This window comes from Meleagris gallopavo, chromosome 9 (genome assembly GCF_905368555.1).
Source record: "Meleagris gallopavo chromosome 9, MGAL_WU_HG_1.1, whole genome shotgun sequence".
NCBI lineage: Eukaryota > Metazoa > Chordata > Aves > Galliformes > Phasianidae > Meleagris > Meleagris gallopavo.
The window spans coordinates 3,793,052-3,820,838 of NC_139412.1; the positions used below are offsets into that span (position 1 = coordinate 3,793,052).

At 47.2% G+C, this 27,787-nt stretch overlaps 1 protein-coding gene across 1 annotated transcript in view; it reads right to left on the minus strand.

Annotated features, from left to right (window-relative positions):
* Positions 1-635: 635 nt before the first annotated feature.
* The window catches only part of GPC3 (glypican 3), a 115,381-nt gene continuing 88,229 nt past the window's right edge, over positions 636-27,787 (minus strand). Inside the window, exons 7-8 of the mRNA XM_019618147.3 lie at positions 24,573-24,729; positions 636-1,811 (exon numbers count right to left, since the gene is read on the minus strand). Coding sequence (XP_019473692.3) covers positions 1,642-1,811; positions 24,573-24,729 — 327 coding nt within the window. The 3' untranslated portion in view covers positions 636-1,641. The remainder of the gene's footprint in view (positions 1,812-24,572; positions 24,730-27,787) is intronic.

Below are 27,787 nucleotides of genomic sequence, written 5' to 3' on the forward strand. Positions count from 1 at the left end.
AGGCTCATGGGCACAGCCAGGCACGGTGCTGAGAGCAGGGCATTGGGAGACTTGAAGTGCAGAAGAAATCTCTTGGCCCCCACCTTTTGGGTCCCCATCCTCATGCAGAGCTGGAGGTGAGCTCCCAGTTCCCCTCTCCACCACGTTGTGAGCATCACGGCATGGAAAGCAGTCACAAGGCTTTGAATCAGTGCAGATCAGTTCCACCACTTCAAAGCAACAGGAGGTGAAGTTTCCCTTCTCCAAACCATTTGATTGTGTGGTTTGGATTTCCATGCTTTCTCCCAAAGATACAGTTCCTTTTTTTTCTTTTTTTCTTTTTTATAAGGTCTGAGGTACACAAATATTTAAAGCATGCACATAAGTGTGGTTGTGTGCGTGCATGTGTGCACACAGGCACACTGCAGCTTAAGATACTGCAGTATCTTAGGATCACTCCAGTAAAAGCAGCATCTTAATCTGAAATATGCAACCATTCTGGCTGGGAACCAAACCAAACATTCCCTGGCCCCTGCCCATTTAACCAGCCTAACCGCAGCCCTCCTGTGGTGCCCCTGAGTTGGGCATTCCAGGCTGCCCATCCAGGACCAGCGCCGAGCATCACAATGCCGAGCATCGCCTCGCACACTGGGAGCTTACTTGCTGTGCACCGTGTCTAGAGCAAACAACCTTTATTTTAGAGACAGCTTAAGCAAAGTAGCATGCAAAGAAACACTTGAGCAAGAGTCTCATCTGCCTCTGGGATCCTGCAAATCCTTTTCTTTTCCTCCTTTGTAGCAAAGTGTGTTGGACGCGTTATTCATCCCCATAAAGCACGGAGGTGCACACAACCACGCTGTCTGTCCTTTGTCTGGAGCTGCTCTTGCAGATTTCCCATGGGAAAGGTGGTGCTTTGCTCCAAAGAACTCCACCAGGGCGTTGCACACATGGGCATCCTTGATGGGGACCCACAGCTGGAGACCAGAGAAAAAGGCAGTGCTCCCATTCTCCATCCTCACTCCCAGCTGCTGTGAGGTTCTCTCACTGCTGCTTGCCTGGCAGCACTGGGGCTGGTGGCACCAGAGCCACGCCAAGGCTAGCAAATACCTGGCAGCACATGTACCAACAGCACCTTTCTTCCTTGACCTTATATCCAATCTTCCCAGTCCTGCCGGGTTCTGTTCCTGGCCAGGTGCCTCAGGGTGACTCCCCGATTTGGAGAGAGTACAAAAATTGCATCAACCACACAAAAAGTCTGTATTAAGTCAACTGGGAACAGAGGGCTGATATTTGCTGAGAGTACTTCATAAATCATAGGTGTTCTTTACCCCATGCACATTCAAACAACTCAAGATGAAACGCGCTCTTCCATTTAAAGGCAAGACAGAGCTCAGTCCTCCAAAACTGCTAGGGACAATTTAATATCAACCTTCTTACATTAAATAGGATTATCTTTAAAAACACTGTGATATATATTTACTAGTTTACCATGAACAAACCCTTTTTTTTCTTTTTTTTTTGGTGAAGATACCGTATTATTTTATAAAATCCACTCAAGTCCTTTGCCCTGTCTTTGGCAATGTGCATATATTCCAGGGAGGTTCTGAACATTTTCCTCATTTAAAAAAAGGGATGGGAAGGCACTGAGTGCCGCAGTACTGCTCAGGGCCAGCAGCCCAGCAGCAGGGCTAAGGTGATGGCAGCAGTAGGGCCAAGGCATGGGGCCATGCTGCTGGGGTCAGTGTTGGGCACAGCAGCCCCATCCTTGTTGTGTTGGTTCAGCAGCTGCTTGTTGGCCAAGGTGTCATCCATGTCCAGGTCGTACGACAGCTCTGAAAGCAGAAGGAGAGAGCTGGTTAGTGGCACGTGTGGTGTGGGGAGCAGCCAGCCCTACCTGCACTGGAGCATGGGTGAACAGGGCAGAAGAGCTCAGTAACATCCCCTGAGCCCTCCAGCCAGCCCCTGGCTCCCCACAGCAAACCTGAAATCTGAAAGACTAAAAATTCACAACTCTAAGGTGTCCCAGAAAGAAGAGATCACTGAATCATAGAATGGTTGGGTTGGAAAGGGAGGTGGTTGAGTCACCATCCTTGAATGTGTTTAAAAACCATTTGGATGTGGTGCTCAGGGACATGATTTAGCAGAGGGTTGTTAGAGTTAGGGTAGTATGGTTAAGTTGCTGTTGGACTTGATGATCTTTAAGGTCTTTTCCAATCTGAGAAATATATCATTCAGTTCCAATCCCCTGCAATGGGCTGGGTGCCCTCCAACAGATCAGATTGCCCAGGGCCCCATCCAGCCTGATTTTGGGCATCTCCAGCAATGGGGTATCCACAGCTTCCTGGACAGCTTATGCCTTGCTTCCCTCTGAATAAAGGATTTCCTCCTAACGTGTAACCTAAATCTCCCCTCTTTTAGTTTAAAACCATTTGCCCTTGTCCTTCCACAATCAGATCATATAAAAAGTTAGTTTCTCTCCTGCTTGCAAGCTCCCTTTAAGTACTGAAAGGTGTCCCCAGAGCCTTTCAGGCTGGACTCCTCCAGCAACCTCAAACTTTCCTCACAGGAAAGGTGCTCAGCCCCTCTGAGCATCTTTGTGGCCTCCTCTGGACCAACTCCAACAGCTCCAGATAAGAGGATTTGGCTTATTGAAGTGATACTCCCCAAAATCAGCCAAGAGTGGGTGTTCAGCAAAGCAAAGAGTGTCTGCTCCCCACGCACTGCAAGGATGGCTGCACGAGTGAAGAAATCCTGGCCAGCACAAATATCCTCCCAAACCATGTACCTCCTGCTGTGAGGACCTCTGCATTTTGGTGTTCATAAGCATGCACAAAATATGTTGCTTACAGCATTTTCAGTACACCCATCCCATCAACTGTCCACCTCATCAAAGCACCAGAGAGTGAGGAATGTGAAAGGATGTCACGTCACCAGCCTGCTGCTACTGCAACATGGGGACTTTTGAGAAGGAGCACATGGAAGCTCCCACCCAAGAAAGCTGTGTAAAAGTTCTGATAGAGTAGAAAGTTCTGATAGTCCTGGCAGAGCTTACAGAAGGGATTGAAAAGGGTTGGAAGGGACCTCTGGAGATCATCTGGTTTAACCCCCTGCTAAAGCTGGCTCTGCCCTGTTCAGCCATGCCAGTTTATCACCTGAATACTCTCAGTTAAGCCTGCTGGCCTTATCCCCAGAGCTTGGCCCTTGGATGCAGAGGAAGCTGGTGGCTTCAATCAGAAGACAACCTGGCTCAAGCCATTCACAAGCCCTCGTGGATCACCAGCATACTCATGGGCTTGGATCACCCCACCCCACCCCTGAGAAAGAATCCAAGAGGCTGAACAAACACTCCAGCTAAAAAACGCCACATCAGCCCAATGAGGACCACTGCCAAGGCAAACACTGCAGCAATATTTCTTAATGAAAATCCCCAAACAAACACTGCAAAACAAAAGCATAACAACAGCAGTATGACAAGTGAGGTGGCTCAGACCATCAAGAAGGGTCAGAAATGGCTGGAAGGGAGAATAGAAGGCCAGGTGCAAGCAAAACCTGCCTGGTAAATGACCTATAATGCCTCCAGCAGATTCCCAGACAATGCAGTTCCTCCTCTCTGCAGCTCTCCTGCTTTTATCCTCAAGCTGCTGTCCCCTGGCACAGCACACACCTCCCCCATGGGGCAGGGCAGGCACAGGGTGCAGCAGTTGAACCCTCTGGAAAAAGTCCAATCCAAGAGTATCAAAATGATGATTTCAAACTTTAATCATTAGAGTGTTGGTTTTTGGTTTGGTTTTCGTTTTTTTTGTCGGTTTTTGTGTGTGTATGTTTTGTTTTTTGGTTTTTGTTGGTTTTGTTTTGTTTTTTTTTTACTGGGGAAGTTTTCAAATTCTGAGATTTCACCTGACTATAAGCAAAGACCACTTTTCAAGTCATAAGATTTCACCCCAGCAAGGATGCTGATTTTCTCATTCATTCTTTGACCAAAGAAGAAAAAAAGGGAACAGAAACCCTCTTGTCATTAGAGATTTGAGAGATGCTTTCCTAGCTTTGTTAAACCACTTCAAAGCTTTGTGCTGGGGTGTGGCATTGGTTTCAAATGTTCCTTGCATTGCTTCCTTCTCCGGGTTTATGTTCAGCTGTATCTTTAAGCTAATGGATTTAGCCATATGTCTTTTATTTTGTATTAATAATGGGTCTGTAACTGGTGGAAATACATTCCATTTAACTTCTAATTACCTTCGGTATCACAGAATCATTAAGGCTGGAAAAGACCACTAAGATCAACCAGTCCAACCCCACCCCAACGTGCCCATAACCACGTCCCTCAGTGCCACATCCCCATGGATACTGAGCACCTCCAGAGACAGTGATCCCACCACTCCCTGTGCAGCTGTGCCACTGCATCACTGCTCTTTCAGTGAAGATTTTCCTAATATCCAATCTGAACCTCCCCTGGAGCAACATAAGGCCATTCCCTCTGGTCTTTGATACCTTCCTTTGACAGAAGGAAGAAATAAAAGATACCCTCCTCTGACTGATCAGAGGCCAGCTGATGCCCAAGTCCAAGTCCAGCTACACCCTCTCTAATTTGCAACAGTTTCTGCCACAGAGTGGCCCTTTGACTGCAAAGGCTTTTGGGGAGGGGAGAGGAGTAAAAGAGAGGAGGGAACTCAAAAAATCTGTTTCTGTTTATAATCAGTTGGAGTCCAGAGGGGATGACCAACAATCTACGTTAATTATGTATTCAGTCTTCTCTCATTCTGGCCCCCCTTGTCCTCTGGCCTGTGGATTAGATAACCCCTTAAAATAATAGTCAATCATTAGCCCAGCGACTTTTTTTGCCTGCAAGCAGAGTGCTGTGCTGTTTCCTGGCATCTTTCTGCAGCCCATACAAGTCCCCCAGGCCCTACACAGACCACTCCCCCCTTTATAACCAAATCCCTCTGACATGTTGCTGCTCCTGGGACAGCGAAAGCTGCAGCTCTGCTTCCTGCCCCAGCTGCTGCCAACACTGACATGCACAATTTGCACATCCTCAGAATGTGGCTGAGACGTTCTTCCATGGATTAGGACTAGGTGCACTGCTTCTGCACGAGCTTATTGGGAGAAATTCATTAAGAAGCCCTTTTTTTCCTGATCTGCAGAGTAACAAAAAGCAGCTAAACTGGGCAGGGATTGTTTTGCAGTTGGCATAAGAAATTCCACTGCAGCTGGCACCAAAAAAAGCCAGGAGGATAAGTACCAGCATGCCAGGAGCGTTACAGCAAGCAGGCACATTCCTGCACAAAACACACCGATGTCTCCTGAAACAGCCCCTTCTGCCCCTAAAAGGGCAAGACAGCCTCAAGCAAATAACTGATAGCAAACCCTGCTCTGACAAATGACATCAAAGCAGGCAGTGCCTGGCTCCAGCGGGCAGCTCTGTGGCCAAGCCAGGAAAGGAGAGCCCAGAGCCTGCAGCCAGGGAATGTCATCTCGCCTGCCAAGGCAGACGGCTCAGCAATGGACCTAATATAGTAACAGATTCATCATGGATGGCCGTGCACGGAAACCGCTTTGCACAGCCACTTGATAGCCCTGCTGCTGCTGGGGTTGCAAAGGGGATGTGGAAGCATCATGCATAACACAGCATGATCACAGAACGGGGCTGCTGAGCCATCCGAGGGGCCTGGGGGGACGTGGTGATGGCCCTTGTTTGCACATGATGGAAACTGCAGTGTGACGGGAGCGAGGTATGGATCATGAGTGTGTACTTTCAATCAGCACAGAACACATCCAGTAGGAACATCTGAGAGCAGGGCAGCGTGTCAGGCTCCTACCGCTCTCGTGATCAGTTGTGAACATCTACCTGCATGTGTCCTTCAGGACTGGTCTAAGAAAGCATATGATACCATCAGGATGATGATCTCAGGGGTCTTTTCCAACCTTAACGTTTCTGGATTTTATGACAGTTGCAATCTCTGGAAAGCACTGCTGCTTTCTTCAATTTTTAAAGTAGCAAACCTCACCAGCCTGGGAAACAAACAGCCCATGAATGCAGGAGACTGGCTGTCTCCAAAGCAAGACTGGATTTCCAAAAGAGAGATTTCTGGGCTCTGTAAGCCCAAATTGGTGAGCTCACAACAAGGTGAAGTATAAGAGCCTGCGGTACCACAGCTCAGACCACCTAGCCTTGGTCCCAGCTCTCTCCCTTTCTATTCTACCAACCAATCCAACATGACAGTGTTTGCACCTGAAATCCAGAAAAACCGTCCAATTGCATCACTCCTGGTCCTGCTAGAACACAAAAGCTCCGCTCACACCAGTCTGCAGCTACCTGACTTCTCCATACAATCAGCTCACACTACAAGCACACCTCTACCTCCACAACATCCAGACAAGTCCATGAAGTTACAAAGCACACATGGCCATGACTACACAGAAAGTCAGGATTTCCAACCCTCCGCTTCTCCAAAATGCCTTCAATTCCTCATAAGGCCCAGCCAAGCCTGGTTTCATCTCCCCAGGGAGGTTTTGCCCTCTGGTTTATTATCAAAAATCCTGGAGCACCAACAGGTTTGCCATTGTCCATTGCGCAAGGAGCAGCCTGGCTGTAGGTGCGGCCGCGCAGTGCGTAATTACGGCGCTGAGTGGAGCTGCGATGCTTGTGTTGGCATGGCAGCGAGATCGCCGAGATGGATGCACAGCATGTGCATGGTCTTGCGCCTCTGTTTTGCTGCCTCCTCCGCAGCAATTTAGGAGGTGTGGCTCTTGGCAACGTGGATTTAGATGGAAGAAAAAAAAAAAACCAGCTCAGCATCATCCTGCTGCCACTGGCAATGTGGCTATGGGAGACGGTGCTGCTCAGATGGTGTGGTAAAACCAACTTCCCAGGCAGTAATCCAAGGGAATGGGGTTTGGGACTGCTGATTTGCAAACCACAGCTTTGTCCCGCTCGCCTGTCCAGCACTCCATGGCTGCAGCGCGTGCCTTCAAGGAGACCCAGAGAACAAAGCAGCACCAGTGAACAAAGCAGCTATGGAGGGAGGAATCAGAAACTATGGGGACACCAGCACATGGAAGAGGCAGGCTTTGGAGATGGATTGAGAAGGGTGCAGGGTTCAGCATGGAGGGGTGAGGAGCTCCAGCTCAGGGTGTGACAAAGGATACATGGACAACCAGCCATGAGCCCTGCAGGACAGCCATTATGCACACCCCAGCCCTCCAGCTCCCAGAACTGCCACAGAAGTCTCATCCAAGGATGCATTCAGGCTCTCTTTGGGATAAAAAGCCCAACATGCCACACGGAATGGGGCAGAGGGGCTGCTCCGTGACCCCAATTCTGCCCTTCCACCCCACTTAGGTCAGAGGCTGGAAGAGAGGAAGAACTACCATTTCTGATGTGGGCCTGTGTTTACCTCAAGAATACACTCATTAAATTCCTCTTTGCTCCTTGATACACTCTAGATTTACCCCGAAGAGAATCTGGCATTTGCAATTGCATTAATCATTTTTCCTTTGGCAGCAAGTGAAAGGGTTTCTGAACTGCACTCACAGAACAGAGCCACAAAAGCGTGCCTAGCAAAACACACTTATGTAATCTATTAAAAATTAACAAATCTCATTAGCATTATTAATTGAAAGCATCAGAGTTCTTGGGTCCCATTCCCCTGTCTGATATCTAGATGTACTGCCTGGGAAATGACTTGCTACCTAAAGGAGCTAGGAGAAAAGAATTAGGAACAAGGAGCTAACCAGGAACAGCCCAAAGCATCCACAAAGGCAGGAGTCAAGGAGAAATAAAGGAAAAGCTGGAAACAATAGATTATGAACAGATGCAAAGTGAGGCAGGAGTATGTGACTGGGTCAATGTCCCTCCAGATTCCCCAGTCTGTTCCCAGCACTGATTTCTGGAGACTCCCAAGGCCTTAACCCACAAAGTGATCCCTTCTGATCACTCTGCTGCCACCTGAGACATCTAGGACAGTCTTGATTTTGGGAGGTAACATTCTTGGGAATAGCAGAGCAAATTGAAATGCTCTAAATTTCTTCTAATGATGAAATAGCAATTAATGACACAAAACTTTTCTTCTCCTATGCTCCTTCAGACCTTGCTGGCATTGAAATTAACATGTAGCCAGGACCTCTTCCACAATGGGACTGACCTGGGCTTGGGGCAGGCACTCTGTGACTTTTCCATGTGCATTACAGTGAAGTGAAAAGCACAACACGTTGATCTTCAAACTGCTGTTGGCACGTATAGCCAAAACTCTTTGCTACAACACAACCAGACAGGCAGTTCCTGCTGATGTTTGATTCTTCAGGTTAGGGACATTTGCTGACCTCTATGCACTACAAAGACCTGCCAAGAAGCAGACCTAAGGGGAATGCCAATGGTCCTGGCTCCAGCTAAAAGCAGCTCTCAGGGAAGGAGGATGTTTCTCAATGCTAAATCAGAAAACTCACAGTGGTGTTAGGACACCCAGAGACATCTGACATGTTCCTTTGTGACTCACTGCACGTGGGAATCAGCCTCGAACCATGTCCAGGCCACAGAGATTGGGGTTCTTGGCATCAAGAAGAGGTGTCATCATCCCTGGAGATGTGGCACTGAGGACATGGTTTAGTTGGTATGGTGGGGAAGGGTTGGTGGTTGGACGTGATCTCAGTGGTCTTTTCCAACCTTATTGATTCTATGAAGGAGGCAACCAGAGAAGTGCTTCTTCAATCAGAAGGGACTGGGGCTTTGCACAATGTGCTCATTCACTCAAAAACCAGATTCCTCCAGGTCACTACTCATGATGCCAAGGTGAACAATTGGGATGAGGCTTCAGGTGACAATCCAAAAACTTGGGCTGAGAACTGCTCTATGGGCTCAGTCCACCAGTAGCGGGCAGATATGGTCACACACAGTGCTTGGCACACATCTTTCCTACTCCTGAAGCAGCAACCAAGGTTTTGTGCTCCTCATCCTCCTGGAATAGCCAATGTGGAGTGAAAGGCAGTGCACACAGAGCATGGGTTGAGGTGAGAGCACTGCCCAGCGTTTTTAATTGCATTAAGCTGCTAAAATAAATAAATAAATGCATACGAACCTGGCTTGGCATTAAAACTGCGCTAAAGTAACTCCAACCCATAAAAATGGAGTAACGCAGGAGGCCCTGGGAAACATCACTCTGAGCAGTTTTCCCGCTTTATACAGAAAAAGAAGGGCTGGGTTCACAGACTGGAACTTTTTAATGGCTCCAGGTCATGTTCACCGCGCTGTGTGCTGGAAGGAGCCCCGGGAACAGCTGCTGAAGTCTGAAACCAGGATCTGGCTTTGCACTTCTGCAGCGAGAGAGCCCCAAATTAAACCCATCTGCTTACTGGGTGCACGTAACGTCTGACACAAACCCAGGGCTCGTTCCGGTTCCCTGAGCAGAGCACAAACCCTGGTCCCAGAGGTGGTGTCCATGGGAAACCCTGTGTCGCCCAACTGAACAACAGGACACCATGTCTACAGTGCAGAGCTGGACCCATCCCACTTGCTCTTTCATTGGAGCCAAGGGGCTCCCCAGGCATGGTCACACAGGAGCACCCAAATTGCTCAGGAATGCTGCAGCTATCAGCCCAGCAATGAGGTAGGGAGTGGACAACACAACGGGCTCCAAGCTCCGGGTCCAGGAGCTCCTCCTCCCCCTCAGCCCTATCTTCAGCACTCCAAGCTCAGCCTCAGGAATGTCACAATCGCAGTGGAAAATCAAAATAATAAGGCTACGTAATCCAGTTTGTAAATCCCTTGAAAAATACAAAATCCTCTATAAAACGGATTACAGAGATTAAAGATAGAAGTTTCCTGGAAATCAAGAAGCGTGTTTCAGCCTCCCTCCTCTCCTCACCCTCCCAAGAAAGGGAACAGAGGCTCACGGTGCTCCTCCCACACACGATGCACAACCACACTCTTTCCCAGCAGCAATGTGCCCCTTATCTGCAGGTGGCTAATGGGTGTTTCTTCTTGATTTTGCTCTTGATGCTGCTTTGGGACATTATCTGCTGCATTCACCCAATGTGCATTGGTGGAAATGGGAATGCAGGTGAAAATCTCCCTGCATCAGGGAGAGGGGAAGATGCCCAAAATCCTCCTGCCTGCTTTTTTCTTCATATCTTTTCAGGCAGATCCCAGCAGGCTCCGGAGAACAATGCAATCACAGGCTGGAGGGAACCTCAAGGCCCACCCAGCCCCAACCCCTGCCATGAGCTGGGTGCCCCCTACCAGATCAGGCTGCCCAGGGCCCCATCCAACCTGGCCTTGGGCACCTTCAAGATTGGGCACCCACAACTTCTCTGGCTCTGCAAGCTGCAGGAGTCCAACAACAGCCACAAAGGGACTTTCATCCCTGCTGGAAATCATCCCCTTGAATCAAGGCACTCTTCTCACAACCCAGATGTTCCCCTTGGCTGTGCCAATGGTGACGACGTTATCAGCTGGAGAAAGACCAGACACGCATGTGCTGATTATTACTCTGATAGATTAATATCGTGATGCACAGACGGTGGTAGCAGATCAATTTCCTGTTGGGAATTTCCACTTTGTGAGAATTTCTGTACTGCCATTCTTGTTTGGAACAACCAGAAAGATGGCAATATTAGCATTCCCAGCAGAGCATGCACTCAAGTTCCCAACCTGGTATTGCTCAAGGATTGGTGCAGCTGCAGACGCCTGTCGGGAGCTACAGCCCCGTCACTCTGAATGATGCTCAGAGAATAAGGATCAAAACACAGCTTGATCAAAAGGACATTTTATGAACATTGCAGCCAGAGTTGAGTGCTGATGTGAATACTTCCATTCGCTTTTATATTTGCTCTGCTCGGTGCTAATAAAATTAACACCCTTTTAAATAACACATTCAATTTTTATTTGCTTCATGTTTGTGTGCCTTACGGCTTTGAAAACATATCCTCTGAACCTTTCCATCACTTATTGAATGGCAAGCTGTGTGAGGGTCAGAAAATCACTTTCTGCAGAGGAAGAAGTGGGCTGGGTGCTTGTACTGCTGCTTCACCTGCTTCACTTGGATTTTTCCACCAACAGTTTTTCTTATTTCTTGCTGTTTTGTGGCGTGGTTTGTTTTGCTCCCCGCGAGAGAGGCTAACGCAGCCAGAGCTTTTCTTTCCCCAGTAGAAATCGCTGTCTGTAAATAAACAATTAAGAACCGAGCCGAGCACCAGCGGTGTCAATGCTCCTTTGAATGCAGACAACAGAAAAAACAAAGTGGTGAAAAATTCAGCCTCCTTTCTGCTCTTACACTCACACATTAGAGGGAAAATGAATTTTCCAGCCCGGACAGGGAATGCTTGTTGGTGCAGTACAGCCATTTAACTCTACTTTAGAGATGTTCATCTCAAAAGCCAGAGCAGAAAAAAACGTTTTACCCCCTTTTATTTATTTATCTTTTTAATGCCAACTCACCTTAGCTGAAAAGCACATTGAGATTGTAATTATGGGAAGGCCTCATTGAGTAGATTTGTAAACTCGGCTATCGGTCTGAATTACTGGAATTAGCAAGGCTAATTTAATGTTGCTGTTCAAAATAGCTCAGATTTGGAATTTCTTAATGGCCTTAGGAGAAGGAGCCTTTATGCATACTGCAATCTAGGCTTCATTCTTAGACCAAATTCCTTCTCAAAGATTTTGTGAATGCCCTGTTTTGTAGCCAACACAAACTCTGTCCAGTAAAATAATGTAAGGACTCAGAATGAAAGGAGATTAGCTGTTCCCTGCTCCTGTTATTTTAAAGCAGAAATAACTTTGGCTTCTACTGATTCATAGACAAAGCTTGAAATGCAAAGCATGCTCAACTCTAGATTCAGCATGAAAAGGGCCTTAAAATATTCCCGAGTGCAAGTAATGGACTTATTAGAGGGATGAAAAGAGGCACTTTTCACAGAACCCCAAGCTCTTTAGTCCTGTCATATCAATAATCTTGCTTAAGAATTTCATTCTATTTACATTTTGTTGCCTCCAAAGTATCCTGCCCAACTGATATGAAACGAAACATTTGCACGTTTGAAGAGCTGGTTTATCCCTGGTAGCACTCAGCAGCACTGTGCTGAATGGCTGTGGATCACCCAGCGTGTGCGTGCCGACGTGTGGCACAGCGATGTTGCCCGGCCCACACCTCCATCTGACAGCTCACAGCCCAGGAGGTGATTCTCAAGGCTTGCTTAAAAGCATCATCTTTAAATAATGACAGTCGGCGGTGCTGGAACGCGCTGTACCTGCAAGCTGTTCTCCTCTCCTTTATGTTTTACACCCACAAAAACAAAGCTGACAGTGAGAGGGAGAAAAAAAAAAAGCTTTACGGATATCAGGAAAGAGATCTGCCTGGCTGTCTTTCAGCTATCAAAATACACTTTTTTCTTTTTTAACGGTTTAACATAAAATCAGCACTTAACTACAAGAAGTAATTTTACCCAGAGACCCCAAAGCTGTGACAAGTGGCCCTTCCAGGACAGCTCTGCATGGTGCATGGCACTGAGCAGTGGGAGCTCCCATGGACAAAGCACAGGGACTGCATCTGCCTCCCACCCCAAGGCCTCACAGCTCACTGCAGGCACTAATTACGCTCTCTGCTTTTGCAGAGATTAATTAAGCACTGCAGCCCCACAGTCTCTGAGAGCCGAGCAAAGCTTCCATTTGCTGATGACTAAAGCTGAGTGTAGATTGCGATGTGGATCCATGAGCATCAATGGGAGAGCAGGGAACAGCATCCGAATGCCCTAATTGCTTTGCAGCAGCATCCTCCTCCTCTCCAGGATGCTTTTAATTCCTCCGGACGGGTCCCAGCACGTCCCCCTGCATAGGGACTGTTTGAGGCTGTGCCCTGCAATGCTCCCTATGGCAAGACATGGAAAACCAGTATGCCAGAAGCAAAGTCCCGCAGCCACTTCTCAGTCCCCCAGCACCAAGATGAGCAGCCTGCAGACCCATGGACACAAGCATCTCCTCAGCTCCTCCAGGAAATCACTGTTTCTTTAGTAATAAATGCCCAGATGAAGTAGGTTACAAGTGCATAAAAAAATATGATATCTGTGCACCGGGGAGCTGGATGGCAAAAGGGGATTGGCAGCCCCTGCAGCTCACAAGAAGTGCTAGCTGTGCTGCAGCTGTAGCCTGGGAAACCCATTAAGACCACATGGGGTGTCAGATTGTATGTAACATGAGTGCTGGGCTCACAGGCACCGCATGACGGCAGCCCCACAATGGAGCAAGGCGGAAAAGGGACCAAAGGGACCGGAGGTGACCGAGTTTCTCAGCACATGCCTGAGGAGGCAGAGCCTTCACCTCCTGAAATACGGAGCAGCAGGTGAACCAGCACAGCCCCCTACACTGCAGGTTTGCCCCAAAAGAGCTGAGCTGCAGGGGAAGGCAGCAGGATGCAGAGGATGCTCAGAATGCCACAAAATGATGGGGTGGCTCAATATGAGAAAACCCCTCTCTGCCCTGTATCACCCACTGCAAGGTACTGCAGAGCAAGCACTGGATTGCACAGAGAGAGGAATGTACCAGCATAGCTGTGCTCCCACCCTGCACCCAAAGCACTGAGCTTCCAAAGGCAAGGAGGGAAGCACTACTGTTAGGTGCTAAGGTGCCACCCAGCATGGCCATTGACATCACTGTCCCCCAGCTCATCCTTCTCTGCTCCAGTAGCCCCACCAATAGTAATACCTGAGAGGACATGGTCCCATGTCAGCAAACTGCTCCCAGTCTTGAAGTGGAGATCAGCACTAGGGGGTGGCCAGGGAGGTTCCAGTGGATGGAAGTGATTGAGGAACCCACAAGGCAATCCCACACTGTGACCCCAATACCCCATATCCTACACCACAGGACACGGATAAGTATTTTTACAGATAAGTTTCTGCATTTTAATGTATGCCAAGGCTAATCTTACTGCCACTAGCAACTGAAACCACCCTCCCACCTCCTGCTTACCACCCCAAGCACAGCAGTTTTCATTCCACATAGAGAAATACTCCCTTGCTATCTTCTTCTTTTCTGATTTTATCTGTTTGTCAGTACACAGAACCATTTTTCTTCTTTCCACATTTTCTAATGAATTCTGGCAGGGATGGAGCTGTTTGTAAATCACGCAAGTATTTGTTTTACTGGAAACATCTGCTTTAACACATTTGTCTAGAAAAAACATTTTTTTAAACAAAGGTATTAAGCTGCAATGTAAATTGGGCACATCTGTTTATGAGTCACTGCAATAGCACTGCCTCCAATGCACCAGATCACACGGATCTCCAGGGGCCTGATCCAGCAGAAATTGGAAACTTACAACTCGCTCCGCTCCCTCTTCCGGCACTACTTCCCATAGAGCGCTGCTGGCTGATTCAATAAATTAAGGCTGCTAAATAAGAGAGGCCTACTTAGCATCTGCTGATAGCATGAAGCCCAGTGCGGTAACATACTCCAGCTCTACAGGTTGCCCAAGGAGGCTGTGGATGCCCCATCCCTGCAGGCATTCAAGACCAGGCTGGATGTGGCTCTGGGCAGCCTGGGCTGCTGGTTGGTGACCCTGCACATAGCAGGGGGTTGGAACTGGATGATCATAGTGGTCCTTTTCAACCCAGGCCATTCAATGATTCTATGATGATTCTACGCACACCCAAACTGTGTTGGTGAGAGCACCCACAGGGACAGCACTCCCAGCTGTGGGGAGGGCAGAGCCCCACACGCAGCCCCACGTTTGTTTGCTGCGTGGCACCGGGTGCACCTCGAGCCTCTCTGTGTCTTTGCAACAGCAGAAATAAAGCTATAAGTGCCAGGAGTGGCAGCTGAATGTGACATCAGCTGTTCCCCGACAACAGACACCGAACCACAAGTGAAAGAATTGCCCTGAAAGCAGAGGGGAAGGGACAGCATTTCTGCTACAAATGCGTTCTTTCACATCCTCTGCGCTCGCCTTAGCGGATGATTTATGGGGACAGGGGAATAGGAAAACACATTGCAAGCTGTGTTCTGCTCTGACTTCGGGGAGCACCCAACAAAACCTTTTTCTTTACTTTTTACCAGAACTATTTTACGTGGAAACCAGGAGAGGACAAACAAATGTACCGAAACCACAGAGCACTCAGGGGAGGGTTATCAGGGAGGCAGAGGATGTTACTCAGCCTCTGATGGAAACCACCGGCTCCCACCTGCCAGCTGCAGTCTGCATCTCACGAAAGTCCAACAGCATGCTGCAGCAGATGTCTGACTCCCCACGCAGGAAGCATCTTCAGCATCTATATCCATGGCACACAAGAACTCCAAAAGAGCTCCAAGTCCAGTGATTTTACAGAGACTCAACGTACCGAGGATAAATTAAATTGAATTAAAACAAGAAGGAAGGGAAAAAAAACAAATGAAAAAAGATGAGCATCACAACGCAGTTGTGATTTATATTTTAGGAATCCCTGCTGGGCCTCCTGTGCTGGACCTGAGATGGTGACATACGTGCTGGCAGTCTGTCCAGCTGCCAAAGCAGCTGGAGCTCCAAGCAAGTGATGTCCCACAGCAACCAGCAGTACCTGCCACCACCATGCATCCATCATAGCACATCTGGCCAGCAGCAAACAATGGCACATCATCACGCAAGGAAACAGCTGGTCGAGGGGTGCAGCGACACTCTGGGCAAGCAGGGCCTTTCAGCAGCCAGGGAAGGACAACCAGACAGAGCCTTTGGATAAAGGAAAAATAAAGGCACTGCTGGCAAGCGACGTCCTCAGCTGGGCTTGCACACATGACGTGTGCTGGGCACAGACCCAGGCTCCTGCTGCAGCTGCCCCACATAGGGGGACCCACTCAGGGAGCATCCAGAACAGTAAGATATTGTCAAGGGGCTTAAATACCACTGAAGTCATTTTCTGAAACAACAGAAGCTGGTCAAAATGCCAGATTTCCATTCCTGCAGAAAACGTGGAATGTGCTACTGTTCCAAAGCAGAACAAAGGCAAAATATGTACAGAAATAAAAAAAAAGAAGAAAAGGCAAGCTGAATAGGGGAACCAAAACATACAACTCCAACAAAAGTTCCATCAACTCATTTGGATTTCATCTTTCCTGTGGTATAATTAAATACATAATCTGAAGCATACTTTTAGACAAAAAAGCCTCTCTGGAGCACAAGCTGACAATGTGACATCCTGATATGGGCAAACAGGCTGTTTCTGCATTTCCCTGCTGCAGGAGCAGAGAGAGATGCTTCAATTTATTTCCAAAACAGAAAACCTGTCCAAAACCCCAGCATACTTCACTGCAGCTCAGTTCCAGCACAAAGGCATTTTCAAATCACAGCTTCCCATCAGAAAGCTTCCAACCTGCTCTAAGAGCATCATGGTGGCAGGTCAAATGCTGGGGACTGCTTTAGTCCCAAGTAAGATATGCCATATACTTCCAAGCTGGCAAGGCTGATGAATGTGGCCTTTGCAAATTCAAAAGCGCTTAGTTGCATGAAATCTTTTGCTACAGAATAAACCCATCTGCACTCTGCTTCAAGCCACAAAAGCCCTGGAGACCACAAGAGCTGGGGCTGGATGGTTACTGCAGAGCACAGGCCACCAACACCCAGCACATGGGAAAGAGGACATCTCCCCTACGGCTCACAGCTCATTTATCTCCTGCACAAGGGGTCGTGGAGCTGGCGGGGGTCTGTGGGGAAATGGATGGAGCCAGCACTCAGATACACCTGGCTCAGTTCGTGTTACTACTGGTGCTGGCCCCAGCAAGGCTGGCAGATGCGTGCACACAGGTCGCAGCTAATGCAGAACAGTTGAAGAGAACTTCTTCCTGACGAATGATGAATTCCCCTGTTTCTGATATGCACCGAAAGCCAACAGAGCGGTGTTGACTCAGTAACCGATCGTGCCCTGGTAATACACGAACTGACGAGTGATTTGCAGGCCAGACCCAAATGCAAGCTGTTTTTACTCGCAATTACACCAAAGCAAGGGATGGGGAGAAGAGAGAAAGAAGTGAGAATTAAAAGAATTAAAAACACAGAGTCCTGAGAGGTTTCTCTGGAGGAACATCCCTGTCTCTCTTTTCATTATCTTTTCAACAAGGGCTAAAAAAACCTCACACAGATTGGGATTGGAGAGCATCAACCACCAGCACCAGACCCCAGGATCAGGCCCATGTATGTGAGCACATGTTTACAGAAAAACCTGAAAAATAATTTTTAAGAGCGTGATACTCCATTTGCAGCAAGTAAGGACCTGTTGGATCTCAGGTAAGATCACACCTAAGTAAGCACCAGAGCCTTTGGATGCTGCCATAGTGCAATGCTGCAGGTTGGGCTGCTATGTCATTGCCAAGATATCCTGTGTAAAACAAACATGTTTGTTCAACAATTGAAACTGAGACGTCAGGATTTTATTTAAGACACTCTGGAGAATTTCAGCATTTCTCATCTTTTTTCCTTTAGGGCTCAAGAGTGCTCTGAAGGCTGTAACCAAAGGTTTTCCAAGAAGAGGTGACTTCCATGGTTCACCTGAAACAACATCTGTCTTCTCAGACATCTCTCTTAAAGTCAAGCTGAATGACAGCAAGGCGACAACCACAGCCAAGATCCCAGGGCTCCATTCTAAACCCATGTGGTGATACAGGGCCACTGACCCAACATCAATTGTGTTTGTAGTTTTTCTCACACAACTCCTCCACTGTGCTTTATGGGCAGATGCGTGTCAAGGACATCCTGAGTAAAGCTGTGATTAATAGTCCTTGATGGATCTTAGTACCATGAGTTTTTCCTTTGTGTTCTTGACTCCATACAAGCTCCAGGCGTCCCTGCTACGTGATACCATATAATCATTCAGGTTGGAAAAGACCTCTAAGGTCACCTAGTCCAACCCCCAGCCCATCCCCACTATACCACCAAACCATGTCCCTCAGTGCCACATCTACGAAAGCCTCCATGGATGGTGATTCCACCACCTTTCTGTTCCAAGAGGAACAGACTCACCCTTCTGTCTGAGAACTTTTTTCCTCACATCCAACCCGAACCTCCCCTGGTGCAACTTGAGGCCATCACCTCTCATCCTATTGCTGCCAACTGGGAGAAGAGGCCAACTCCCACCTTGCCACAACCTCTTTTCAGGCCGTTGTAAAGAGTGATGAGGCCTCTCCTAAGCCTCCTCTTCTCCATATTAAACAACCCCAGTTCCCTCATCCACACCTCATAAGACTGAAAGCCCAAAACGGAACACAGTACTCAAGGTGTGGCTTCCATTCAAACCTTGCTGTTGCCTGCAGCCCAGTCCTCAGCACCATAGTGGCATGCTCCATTGGATCCCAGTTTGGGATCTCATGCCACACCAAGAAGGGCCGCGCACCACAGCCTCATTTATTACATCCCTGTAATCACTCTTATCAGCTTACCTGCAGTAAGGCATTAGTAAAAGCTAAGCCACTCATGAATGGGGCACTCTCTCCTACGTGAAAAGTCAATCAACATGTTGTATTGTTATCGAGCTCACAGACAAAACCTCTCTTTGTACAGCAACCAGCACAGATACGATGCCCTGGCAATCGGTGTAAGGTTATCTTGTCAGTCCATTAGCAAGAACCACCTGCTCTGCTTCTGTCTGAAGTATCCCCTTACTGACATTCCTTAAAAAGAAATCCATTTAAACTATTTCATCTCTCCTGGAAGAAAAAAGAAGTTAGTATTGAGTCAGGAAGTGTGTTTCCCAGCTTCAGAAGAATTCATGCATTTTCAAGCCACAGAAACACAGATTCATCATTCCTTACAGATAAATATGACTATCACCATTGCAACTGGGCAGATCTTTGCATACTTGAAATTGTTCAGATGCGTTCAGTCATGTAAAATGCTGCACTCAGTTATGCTTTAAAGATACATCAGCTCCCAAATTACACTGTTGAAAAGTGGCTCCTCAGACACTCAGTCATAACACGAACTGTTACTCAGAACTGCAGCCACGTTCAAGCCCAAATAGAAGGAAAACCTCTTGTCAGAAGCGTGGCATTATGAGAAAGCAATCCCAGAATTACAAAGACTTGTGCCTTTGTACAGTGCGAGAGCAACAAATCACTTCATCCAATACAGTACACCTCACACAGCTCCATTTCCCAAAGTCACCATATACCAAGGCCAAGAGCCAGCCTCATCCGCCCTAATTTGAGATTCCAGAAGTATTTAGGACAACTTCTGCCCACACTGTGATGGCGACACAGCGTTTATGGTCATGCGACTATCAGGGATTTAAATGCCCTCCACTGATCCTGCTTTAAAAAACCTGCTATGCTACTCTTTGCTTTGGGTCAAAGTGGAAGCTGGCTCCTACAAATGCGAGATAAAAACTGCTTGGTCTGATTCATATCTGCAATCACAACACTGAAAATGTTTGAAAGAATAAATCAAAATAAAATACAATTAAAAAACCAGAAAAATAAGAGCTTAGGATGAATATACCCAGTGGATTTACTTCCCGATTTCATAAATATTCTCTGCATACACATAGCTTACCTCAAAATGCATTCTTATTTTAAGGGATGAACCTTCTTCAGACCTCCCATACCTTTGGAGGAACTCTCAGCATAGAAGTTGCAAGAAAGCATTAAAATGTACACATCATGTGTACAGCGAGGCTCAGCAGAGTCACATCACCCCCAAGAGCCAACTGAAGAGTGCTAGAAACATCCCTGCTCTGAAAGCCACCAATAATTTTCCCAGCCTACCAATAAAAAAATCATTGCTGCTGATTTCCATAGCGAGTTAATGAACTTGACACTCAATTACAGCATCAGCCAACTGCTACCCCCCTCTCTTCTCACTTGTATTTGGACAATGACAAAGAACACTTGACTCCCAACCAAATATTCGCTAAAAGGAGACATTTCAACAAACACAAACACTTGAAACAGCAAAGCAATAATCAAGCTATTGCACTGTTTTCGTTGGTAGCATTCCAGCACTTCCATTGGGATAATCCAGCTGACATTTGGCCTTGAGACAGGACGGATGCCTTGCAACGCAGCATCTCTGCTGAAGGATATTTTGAAGTAAATCTGGTGTTTGGAAATGTCTTTTTCAGTAGATAGATAAACAACCAAAGGAACTGGCTGCCCAGGCATCAGGCAGAGCAGCATCAGCAGATACCCGCGGCTTGGATATAGGCACCCTGAAGGCATTTACAGAGAAACAAGCACTGCAATAAAGAATCTGAAGAGGTGATCTTGTAAATATTTTACATTTTGCTGGTCTGCCTCCAAGCAGTGAGCAAGCACCAGCAGACACAGAGCAGGAGAAAGCAGGGTAATGAGAGGAACGCAACCGAAGGAATTGGACAAGGCTTTCTGCAACAATTCTGCAAAGCAGATGCACCAGTGGTCAAGTCAGAAGCCATGAAAAAGTTATGGATCTTGGAAAAGAGAGGGCCATGCCATGTCTGGGTTTCAGCATGGGCTGCAGACAAACCCCACAAAGGAGACATAGCAGAAAACAAGTAGGGGGCAGAAAAGATGCACCTGAGCACCAAGTCAGCAAACGGGGCTCCAGCTGCAAACTCCCTTTGCCCTTATAAGCAACGAATGGAGATGAGAAAGGCAACACCCAGCGCTGTGCAGTCGGAGCAGTCAGGCAGGAGAGCTGTTTTACACACACAAACCACAGAGCCATCCTTACATATCTTTATTGCACACATCCATCCTTATACCTCTCATGGGATGAGGCCAACTTCCCTTCTCAGGATAAACTATTTCTACTCATTGCTGCCAAATCCATCTGTTCCCAAGACAACTTTTGTTACTGCCTAACACAGATACTTTGGAAGGGTAAATCTTTCTCCTGTCCCCTGACCCTGCTTGCTGGATCACTTAAGATATTCCCGGGTGTTCTTCCAGCCACTAAAAGGCACATTTCCACCCCAAAATCTCCATGATAGCCTACAGGCAGCTCAGGGCAACACCAGTTCCTACTCCAGCTGCTCAGCACGGGAGCATCTCCAGCACCTATGTTTCATTTTCAGGCTTATTGGCAGCCGGTTCAGAAGTTATAAGTGGCATCATGAGTGAGAATGCCAGAGGTGAGCTAATTAGTGGGTGGCTGTCTGGAGCAGCAGCTTCCCCAGGCTTTGCTTTGGGTACACGGTGTAGGATGACTGATCTCAGCAGTATGATGACGTTTGCAAGCATAGATTTCTGGAATACATTCACACCAACTAATGATTTTGGGGGAAATACTATGATTTATTCACTGGCATGCTTTGCCATTGGTGTGGCGTAAATACACGCACACGTCTGGACACATCTCTATTTTTGGAGCTCCATGCACAGGGTGCCGGGTCCTCACTTACTCCATTGACAAACAGGAAGAGCTCTTCACTGAGCTGGAAGGCTTTCAATCCTCCTCTTATTGTAAACATTATCTGCCTTCAAAATCCTTAATGTGTTGCAGATGTGACAAACAATAAAAGACCTATCATAAAAAAAAAAAAAGAAGCTTGCCATCTCCGTGTTTCCCACTGGGGCACCATAATAATGAATTTATTAGCATATAGCACTCACCAACATATGTTTATAGTCACTCACAAACTTTTGACTTGACAGTTTACAAGTATGTTTAAATCATTAGCTTAAGTTGAGTGTCCAGTTATTACAGGGTCATTATAAATAGGAAACAAAGGTAGCATTTTATCCAACAGGCGATAAATCAAAACTAGGCTGTATTCAAGAGTGACTTTTTTTTTTTTTAGATCTCCACATTTCCCAAACCTTTGGAGACCCAAACTGCAGAGCAGGAGAACCACAGAATCATAAAGGCTAGAAAAAGACCTCTAAGATCCCCAAATCCAACCCCAGCCCACCCCGAGAAGCCCATGACCACATCCCTCAGTGTCACACCTCCACAGTTCTGCAACACCCCTGGGAATGGCGACTCCACCCCCTCCATGGGTCACCTCAACTACCGGCACAAACACAGCACCCCCAAGGACCTGCTTTTTGGGTGGTGCACATTCTCATGCAAAGACCTTGGGCATGGCCAACTCTGCCAATGTTTTCACCTAACCTCCATCCAAACCCAGAACCCACTTGCACACAGCAAATACACTGCAAATACTCAGTGGCAACACAACATTAATGTGCCTCGTTAAAATCTTTATCTTACACAGTGATCCCACTGCAAATGGGATTTTAAGGCAGGGCCAAGAAGCTGTGGCACGCTGTCCAGACGTGGCCCACAGCCTTGCTGTGCAGGACCACATGCTTTTTGCTGTGTTGCCCTTGGATAACAGGAGGACACGTGCAGCAGAGTTGCCTGCCAAGCCTATGTGTAAGGCAGAGCCAACACTCAGCAAGGGAGGAGTTCTCTGCTGCTATCACGGGGCCAGGGATATTTCCTCTTGAGCTGAACCAGACTGCTAGGAAAAAGAAAACCAAGCATTCAAATGCATTCCCTTACTGCAAACCTGAGGGTGAGCAGGGAAACGCATCTGAAGAGGATTTGCATGCTTGATCACTCTGCTAGGACACCTGCACTGCTGGCCATCCAGCCTCACTGCCTTCATGCTGCCGCAGGGAACCTCAGGAACTCAACCCCAGCCACTCCCAGTCTCTGTGTCTCTATTACAGGGGAACCACCTTGGGAAGGAGGGAGACAAAGCCACGCCAAAAGCAGAAGTTCATTGCAAAAAGTATTTCCAGATTTCAAAGCCTGGCATCATTTCAAATCGGCATGCTAACCTAAAATTTAGAATTTGTGGAACTGGGGGGAGATGTGGAATGGTTTCTGGTCCCTTTTATTTTGTGTTACGTACATATGATATGATGGAAAAAAAAATAATTGAAAAATATCCCTTTCAAAGTAAAAAAGAAACATTCTCAGAATGTTGAAAGTATTTCCACACCATCAGCAACTTTTCCCAGGCTTGTTTCCAACATAAAACTTTAACAGTGTCACTGCTGTCTATCCAGTACCAACCAAACATGATTCTGTCACTGTCAGATCAACTTTACCTTTCCACTCTAAGGAAGAACACACAAAAATCAGTATCACTGCTCACACAGCTGAGGAAGAACCAGAAAGTCTCTGGCCAACACCATAGCACAGGGCTGCCCTCCAGGCCAGTCGGTGCCCAGAAGCTGTGCTGCCCAAACACAGCTCTCCCAGCAGCCTGACAGACTTAACTGCAGGGACACAATGCCCCAAGCCATGGCTGCTTTTCCACTGTGTTAATATTTACCCAGTCTTAGCAAAGTCAGCAGCAAACACCTTCCAGCAGAGTAGCACGGGGAGGATAAGCCCTCTTTTCATGTAAGATGTTCACATACCACATGACAAGAGAGGTCTAAACTGCCAGACAGGCAGGTTATCTGGGGATCAATACAGTGATTAAACCAGCCTACAGAGATAGAAGAAGGCAGAGAGGATTATACACACTGCTGATGATATTATGGGGAGGGCTGGAAGAGGAAATTAGAAACACATTAAAATAGCGTGGAAGTGTGACTCAAAGACGGTGGAAAATGAAACACGTATCTCTGCACTCAGCTCAGGACAACGTGGATCACCTGTGTTTCCTTAACATACACTTTGATATTGAGTTCTTGGATGAAAGAAAGGGCATTTTATCCTTCTCCGAATGATGCGTTTCTCTTTCAGACCTGGGTTGGAGAACTTAAAGAGCCTTTTCCTTCTCCAAACCAGTATTTGAATATATGTATTTTATATATTTTACATAACATGTCAATAATCTTTGATATGAAACGGGCATTTGATATTTCAGCTCTCACTTCATTAAGGATATTTTAATTATCCCAGGCCAATGGAAGGAAGTTTATAAACATCTGTGCTTTGTTTAAGAGCCCAAATTTCCCTCTTAAACTTCAAAGCTGTAAAGCTGATTTTATCCAGGTTCAGTTGTCTGGTCTCTCCAAGTGCACAGAGCTGGGACCAGCATTAATTGGGTTGAGCTTCCAGCCACTGCCCCCCAACCAGCAGACACCACACACCCACCATGGACGTGGTGGTCTCACTGGTGTGAGCAGGAGGGAGGATGGCAGCGGGTAGGGGGTCAGGGGAAGGCACCCACCCACCTTTCTGTAACTGCCCAAGTCACAGCTGGATCTTCACTTCCATCTCCAATGGGTGACCAGGAAAAGGTGACCTTACTAACTACATAGCCATGAAGCATCAAGACACCTTACTGACAGCTTGAGGAGATCCAAAGGCATAGATCATACTGATGGTCAATGTTGTTGACCCTAAGGGTCTTGAGTGCTCAAAACGCTTCTCGAAAATGAAACTTAGGTGGTTTTTTTTTCTTGAGTTTGTTTTGTTTTTTAAATTAAACCTGTCTCTCTAAACTCCACATCAGAAACAACCAAGAGGGTTTGCTGTACTCAAAACATCTTTACTGACTTTACGAATTTCTCCAGAAAGCAGAAAAGCTCACCTTTAAATTCTTAAGTGTGGGCAGCAGGGGATGAGCTGTACCTACAGCTCAGCTATGCTGAACACATCCCTGTAAGCCCACCTGGAGAAGGAAGCTGATCAGACCCAAGAGTTGTCACCCAGACCTACTGACCCCAGAGGAACAGGCACCCCCATAACCACTGTCCCCATTACCTGCTAAGAAACGGAGCTGGTTCCTCACTCGCAGCTCTCCATCCCCAGAGCCTCTGCCACAGTCATCTTCATCATCACAGTCTCCGCTCTCCTCTTCCTCCTCCTCTGGGGTTTTGCCTGTAGCTTTTCGGTGGGGCAAAGCCATCCCTTTGAGCAGCTGGAAGACAGGATGCATCACAATCACTGAACAGCTCCCACCACCCTCCCTACTTCTTCATCTCCTGCTTGCAGGAGTGAGGGACAGGGCTCCATGGAACCACAACAGTGGGCTAGGTTGGATATTTGGAATGTTTCTTCTCAAAACAGTGGCGATGCATTGGCACAGGCTGCCCAGGGAGGTGGTGGAGTCACTGTCCCTGGAGGTGTTCAAGAAATGTGCAGATGTAGCACTGAGGGACATGGTTAGTGGGCATGGTGGTGGTGGGGTGAGTTGGACTTGGTGATCCTAGAGGTCTTTTCCAACCTGAATGATTCTATATGACCCTGCATGCCTCATGCCAAAGCACTGAAGGGCTCTGGTTCATTCATGGGCAAACATGCACACAAAACCTCAACGGAACAAACAGGAGGAGGAAATAAAACCACCCTGAGAAACTCCGTGCCTTGGATTCTCCCTAGGAAAAGGACATCTACCAGCCAACAAAGCCCACAGGTCAGCAGCAGAATGCACTTCCAGAGCTCAGCCAAATAAAGTCCTGTGTGGTGGCAAAGCCCCCCGGGAAGTCAGACACAGAAGCAGAGGCACAGCTGAGCCCCGGCCAGTGGTCAAAGGCAAGCTGAGCTCAGCCCCAGGTTCAGTTACTGCTGCACCACTGCAAGTCTTTGTGCTGCCAGTTCAACACAAGGTGATCTGTTGGAAAGCACCATGGAGCTGCTCTCAGGGATTACAGCCCATCTGAGGAGTAACATGTGGGACAAGAAATGACAGATCCCTCTGGCACCGCTTTGGAAAACCAGGACAGCTCTGTATGCTGCAAATTCCACAGCAGAATGCCCTCGTCCCAGCATCACCCTGCCTGGGGCAGGTAGTGATGGGGGCACCCAGAAGATGCTCACAGAGATGAGCTTCTAAAGTGCTGGATTAAGGCAGGATTTGACTTCACCAGGTAAAGCAATGCAGTGAAAAAACCCATAATCCACACCAAGCAACTCCTACATTTCCAAGCAAAAACAAAATCAACAAAAAATAGCTCCAGAGCTTTGAAGTCCTAACTACTTCTGACAGGTTGCACATCACTGAGCAGGGGTTGGATACCTGCACTGATGGTCAGGGCTGCTATCAGCCACGGGTGGGAGCTCTCAGCACCATCCATGCAGTGTGTGCAGGATGAGACACATATTTAAGACATTGCCTTCCTCTTCCCACTGACTTTCCTTATTTTGCTCTTGCTGAAAGAACCCAGTTATTTCATCACCAACCCAGCTTCCCTTTGAAAAAGTGTGAGTCAGCCCATTAATATAGGCTAAAAATTTCTATCACTACCACTACGCCATTAAAAGCCTCTCAAATTTAATCTCTGCATTTAAAAAAATAATAATAATAAAGAAAAAGGATAAGTAACAGAGCAGATATTGCAAAATGGGAGCCTTCTGCTTACTTCAGGCTTTAGTTGGTTTCAGCTATTGCAGCAATATGCGTGTCTTTCAAGACATTTTTTAATATCTGGAATCTAGGTTATATTTTTAAACTATTAAGCAAGTCTTAGAAAACAGTTCCTAAAATATTTAGCTGCTGAAGTTTATACAGCCTTGGAGGAATGCTTTCAGCATCTGGCTCTCTGTCCACAGCAGTGTCCACATACCTTATTGTTTATATTAGAGCAGCATAGTGTAATGAAAAACAAATGGCTCAAAGCGAGACCGCTCCAGCTCCCTGCTGCACCCTGTGAGGAGCAGCACCATGGCACGGCTCTGCTTCACAGGTCCACACTGAGCATCACCCATGGGTGACAAAGGAACATCGCAAGGATGAGGGTTTTCCCTTACATACGTGTCCCCAAAGGCAATGTTAGCCTTGCACACCTGAATCAGAGAGCATGGCCCCACAGCAGTGCTCGCAGGTGAAGTGCAGCTCATCTCCCCAAAACGCAGAGATGTGTTTTCACGGCCATCAGCATGCTTTGGCTCAGACCGCCCAAGCTCCCAAATCCAGAGTCTTATTTTATTTAGATGTTTGCAGGCTTTCCCAGAACATTGCGTGACCACAAAAAGAAAAAAAATGATATACATACATACACCAGCTCAGAGCTGGGCGTAGCATGGGGCAGACCTCACACAAACCAAACACGGCGGCTGCTCAGCCCTTATCGCTCCTTGCATTTCTCCCCTTCAAAGTCAGCCCAAAGTGCTTAGGAAATGTTTGTAGAAGTCATGCTCAGAGGCACAGCATGCACTTGTTCTTGCTGCATGCAGACCTGATGGTTCTCACGTTGAGGGACCAAGGAGCACCGTGGCTCATTCAGACGCATGCCAAGAACAGACAACATCCATGGAGTCCTGCAACGCTGTAAATAGAGACTTCAGCAACAAATAAGCACACCATAAATATAGACTTTGTCAATGACACAGCTAACAGCATAGCTCAGATCGGAGCATATCAGCTGAAAAATAGAGTGAGTGTGTCCTGCACAATTTAGGACTCACTGCCCCAGTGCACCACCACTGCAGGATGCTCCCATTGTGCCTGAAGCACACCAGCAGGAACCTCACCATGCACCTCAGCAGCATAAATTCCATTACCCAGAAAGAGGCACAAGGAGCTTTCTGGCAGAGAGAATTAAGTTTTGGGATATTTTCAGATTTAATAAGCTCAGCAGGGGCGGGAAAATAGCAGAATTTTTCAGTTGTTTTCATACATTAAAATCGCTCTTTCTCATATTACTATTTTTTTTCTTGGCATGCTATAAATTAGCAGCTTAATTTCTCAACCTTTGTAGCCACAATGAAATGGGAATTTCCCAAGAAACAACACATGGGCCTCAGCATAGCCAAGCACAAGCTGACCACAGTGTCTGATAGGCACAGTGATGCTTGTGGGCATCAGGATAGCCTCAGCCCTGCAAACCTGCCTGGGCATCAGCTCACTCATACAGCAAGATGTTATACTAAGAGACATGGTTCAGTGGTTTAGTAGGAAATGTTGATGACGGGTGGACAGTTGGACTGGATGATCTTGGAGGTCTTTTCCAACCTTGGTGATTCAGTGATTCAAGGTC